At 49.6% G+C, this 4955-nt stretch overlaps 1 protein-coding gene across 1 annotated transcript in view; it reads right to left on the bottom strand.

Moving 5' to 3' along the window:
- Positions 1-2007: 2007 nt before the first annotated feature.
- The window catches only part of PRPF40A (pre-mRNA processing factor 40 homolog A), a 21128-nt gene continuing 18180 nt past the window's right edge, over positions 2008-4955 (bottom strand). Inside the window, exons 20-24 of the mRNA XM_057386921.1 lie at positions 4702-4788; positions 4489-4585; positions 3961-4022; positions 3212-3346; positions 2008-2964 (exon numbers count right to left, since the gene is read on the bottom strand). Of these exons, the coding sequence (XP_057242904.1) occupies positions 2872-2964; positions 3212-3346; positions 3961-4022; positions 4489-4585; positions 4702-4788 (474 nt within the window). The 3' untranslated portion in view covers positions 2008-2871. The remainder of the gene's footprint in view (positions 2965-3211; positions 3347-3960; positions 4023-4488; positions 4586-4701; positions 4789-4955) is intronic.

Raw genomic sequence — 4955 nt, forward strand, 5'->3', positions numbered from 1 at the left:
GCCCCTCAGGGACCCGGCCCCATGGAACCCTTGGGGGATCCCGGCCCCTCAGGGACCCGGCCCCGCCGCGCTCCCCACGCCAAGTGCCTCAGACGGAAGCTCCTGCTGCCGCCGATCCGAGCAATAGGACCGGGCTGGGTTTGTTTGTCCGCACGCCGAGGCTTTGCAGGATTTGGAACCAAAATGTAAAATATGGGTTGGGACGGGGAGGGGTTGGGGTGAAGAGAGYGAGGGCTCCCGTGGGCCTGACCGGTTGGAAACTGGGAAAACTGGGATGTGCTTGGCATTTATTGCTGGGCCGAGGGGCGGGCCCGGCCTTCAGCTGCACTTAATGGCTCTTTTTTAATTAAAACTGCAAACAAACACATTTAAGGGCTTCCTATACACGGAATTAATAATCCCGAGGAGCGACCCAGCCCTTTTCCCAGCCCCCATRTGGAATGTGGGCCCAGGATCACAGGGATAGGAATGGAACAAGAGGTCACCCCCACCCCAGAGGGTGCGGGATGCTCCAGGGCCTTGGCTGGGGGGCCAAGGAAGGCATAACAGCATATTTATTAATTAGCACTAAGCAATTAACAGCCAGTAATCAGTATTAGGCTCTGAGGACCACTGCAGTCCAGTTCCTGGCATGGGGATCCCGATCCTGCTCACATTCCTGTTGAGGCTCCTGTGGAAGGTGAGCCCAGCCTCTAAGTCCCAGGTGGTGTTTTCCGAGCCTAAAAAGGGACATTTTAGGGTTGATTTGGGACCATGCCGTGCCCTGGAGCAGCGGGACAGACCCCACTGGGTGCCCGCAGCCTCCAGGAGCTGGGAGAAACTGGACTGAGCAGAAATCTGTCCTTCCCAAGGCCCATTTYGCTTCCAGCTTCCCTGCCTGGGCTCCTGCAGCTGTTCACTGTAAAATTTCTTGTATAGTATTTAACCACTCAAGTTCTTCTCCCCTTTCCCGTTGTGCTACCATGAACCACTGGTGAAGGTCCCTGGTTTTTTTTTTTTTTCTTCCCTTGGATAATGTGTAGTTATATGAGAATCTGTTTTTAAATGTACAGATATTTTGCTACAAAATTGGTGCAGTTTTTTATGGTTTTTACACTCCCCCCCCCGCCCCTACCCCACTTTAGCCTCTGGGTAATATTGTAAATATTGTTTAAAAGGAAATAAATGCATCAAGCCTGTGCTATACAATCTGAATGTTATTTTAACTTATAGTTTTTGTTTTTATATTTAACTAAAAGGACAGTTTGGGGACTCAGAGTTACCATATGGACCAATTTCCAGGAATTTCTCCTTGAAAAACTGCCAGTTTTTGCATTTCCAGCACCGTGTACTTGACCTGCTAAAGAGAACATGCCACGGTCAGAATGTTTGGATCAAAGCAAATTGGGACAATTTGAATTGAAAATTCAGCACTTGTTGGGKTAGAAGCACTAAAGAAATCTCATTTTCTTCAGCTCAAAGGTATTTTTCTAATTAAAGCCCAAACGAAAGGCAGGCTGGCATGTTCTCTTTAATATTTTTCTAGTCATAGATCTGCTGCTTAGCRAGATTAGAAGTGTTTTCTAAAGCAGTTCACATTCCTTTCCTGGTCTGTTCCTGCCATAAAATCAAATAAACTATTTACACTACTACTCTGAAATCCAGAGGACTTCTTTGGGTCATTTTCACCTTTTTTTCCAAAAAAGAATGGTGATATTTGATAGGTGAACACCTGGAGTTTGTGTGGCTCGACCCTGAAATAATTTGCAGCATCAATTTACTCTTTGTTATTCTGGAAGAGTCTGAGGGAGGAAATTTTGGGTGGGTGCTCCTGGGAGACACCTGGATCAGCTCCAGGAGAGAAATAAATTGGGATTAATATTTGCTATAAATCCGCTCAAAACAACCCAAAAATTTAAGGCCCAAACTTAACAACTCAAAAGGAATCTGAGCAGTCTTCCAAGAGCTTTTGTGAATGATTTCATRGCTCAGAGCTGTACAGAGTATTTAAGGAGAACTCAATACCAGTACAAGCTAAAAGACAAGGTTTAATCATCGATAAAAATGTACAAAAATATTCCAAGGACAGCGGCTTCCCAATTTTCTCACCGAGCAGGGCTGGGGGCACCTTCCTGACAGGGCAGGGCCTGGAAAAACAGGGCTGGAGCTGCTTCCTCCTCCCTTCTCTGGGCTGCTCTGGGCTGTGCAGGTACATTCTGCAGCAGGCTCTTAAGGCAACACATGGAATTGCGTTTTACATTGGATTTTTATTCCTAAATTTTCGGAAGGGGGAAGAGAAAACGGGGAGAGAAATGCTGGAGGAGCAGCCAGGGCYGGGCTGGGCCGGGTGGGGATTCAGGGAATGCCGAGGTGGTTGTGTCCTACACRCTCCCTCTGCTGGCACAGCASAATTCCCATCGCCGCATTCCCGGGGATTTGGGATTGGAGTCAGGACACGGCTTAGACTCGGACTAARCCTCCGGTGCCAAACAATCCCAATATCCAGGGCTTTGCAGAACACGGATTCCTCACTCCTGCTGCTTTCTCAAAAAACCCTCCCAACCCAATCCATCCAGTGAAGGAAACCACAAGCAATTCAGTGGGGAAGTTTTGTCCCAAAGCCAGACTGGGCTCTGCCAGTCTGGGTTCCCTGGCTGGGAAGGACACGGGGAAGGGACTTGGGGCCACTGCTGCCACCTCCGAGGATCCCAGCCCGCCCCCCAGCTCCAGGCCAGGCACAGCTTTGCCCTCAGAATTCCATGGATTTTTCTACTTGTGACTGGATTGAAGCGGTAACAAACTACAAGCCAGCGGCCCGGCCCCAAGGCCTGGCCCACGCAAGGCTCGGTTTTATTTTGCCACCTGTAAACGTTTTTGGTATCAAGGATCTTCTCATTGATCTTCATCCAGCTGCTCCAAAAGAGTCCTCCTCTGTTTTTCCAGCTCCCCCTCGCTCAGCTCGCTGCCAGAGGTATCCCAGTTTCCCTGGGGAGAGATGGGACAGTGGTCAGGACGGGATTTTCTGGGAAGGTTCCACCCTGGAGCTCCAGCAGGGACACACAGCCAGAGCTGGCTGCTCTGTGTCACTTGGGAATCCCAAAAACCAAATTTGGGAATGGCAGAGATCTCCAGGATCATCACAATCCAACCCCTCAGACCTTTCCCAGAGCTGCACCCAGCAGATCCTGCTGCCAGGGCCCAAAGCATGGGATAAAAAGGGAGCAGAACTTACGGAATCTTTTCCAGGCCGTTTTTTAGTGGGAGATTTATGCTTGGACTCGGATCTCTGTCGGGCTCTTTCCTTCTCACTGTCCCTCTCTCTCTCCTTCTTGTCCTTCTCTCGTTCTACATCAGATTCTGGTGAATCCTGGGGGAAAAAAAGGGGGGGAATATTCCACATTAATATTTAAAATATTCATTAATACAGCAAAGTCCAATTTAAAGAAATGTAGAATCATGGAATGATTTAAGTTGGACGGGAGCTTAAAGCYCATCCAGTGCCACCYCTGCCATGGCAGGGACACCTCCCACTGTCCCAGGCTGCTCCAAGCCCTGTCCAGCCTGGTTTTGGACACTCCCAGGCATGGAGCAGCCCCAGCTTTCCTGGGAAACCTTTGCCAGGTCCTTTTGTTGCTCCCACACAACAACTCAGAGCTTCCACACCACAACCCTGATGCTCAGGCAGGCACAAGGAATGGCTGGGATCCTTCCCAGCTCTCCACAACAAAAGGGAACACCTGGATTAGCCAGGATAACCAGCAAATCCCAGGTTACTCAAAGAATCCTTCACAGGAGTTAAACCTCCACATTCAGCAGTTTGAAGTGGTTGAATATTAAGAATATGTAACAGAAAGTTGTTATGTTGGCAATACCCTCCTCCAGTTTGATCCCCAAAATTTTTTTCCCTTGGAAAAAACAGTTGGGATTACAGCAGGTGCCAGGTTTAATCCATAATCCAGTTTAAAAACGAGCTTCACTTACAGACTTGTGCCTCCTCTTCTTGCTCTTCTTCTTGTGTTTTTTGGACTTCTTATAACTCCTCTCTGCAGCCACAGGGAGAAACAAAAAACCCAGGAATCAATGGCTAAATCTCCAGGGATTTATTTTATTCTGATTTGAAGCCAATCCCATCCCATCCCATGGGTCCCATCCCGTTCCATGGATCCCATCCCATGGATCCCATCCCGTTCCATGGATCCCATCCCATCCCATCCCATGGATCCCATCCCATCTCATCCCATGGATCCCATCCCATCCCATGGATCCATCCCATCCCATCCCATCCCATCCCACGGATCCCATCCCATCCCACGGATCCCATCCCATCCCACGGATCCCATCCCATCCCATGGATCCCATCCCATGGATCCCATCCCATCCCATCCCATGGATCCCATCCCATCCCATGCCATGGATCCCATCCCATGCCATGGATCCCATCCCATCCCATGGATCCCATCCCATCCCATGGATTCCATCCCATCCCATGGATCCCATCCCATCCCGTACCGGATTCGGCGCTGGAAGAACGTTCCGACACCGACCGCGATTCCGAGCGCTGCCGCTTCTTCTTGGAGTGGCTGTCATCATCCTCAGACTCAGAACCCTTCACACACCACCCAGGGGAGAATTGTAATTAATTATGGCAATTAACAACAGGAATCACAGCGGGAATTAGCAGCAGTTAGGAATTGCAGAGGSAGGTTTTTCGGGAATACTCACGGAGCGGGAACGGGAGCGCTTCCGGTGATGTTTTTTGGATTTCTTTGAATGTTTCTTGGTCTTGGAGTGGTGGTGTTGACACTCGTGCTGTGGGCAAGGCAAGGAGGGGGAGATTGGAATTCCAGCAGGGATTGGGCCTGGAAAAGCCCTAAAATCCCAGCTTGTTCCACACCATGGATACAGACAATGTCCCCGGAACAGGACTTTGGACGATTCCAGGGATGGGGCAGCAAAACCTCACCAGTTCCTACAGA

Source organism: Malurus melanocephalus, unplaced genomic scaffold, assembly GCF_030028575.1.
Source record: "Malurus melanocephalus ecotype Western Australia unplaced genomic scaffold, MMel_1.1 scaffold_1098, whole genome shotgun sequence".
In the NCBI taxonomy this organism is placed as follows: domain Eukaryota; kingdom Metazoa; phylum Chordata; class Aves; order Passeriformes; family Maluridae; genus Malurus; species Malurus melanocephalus.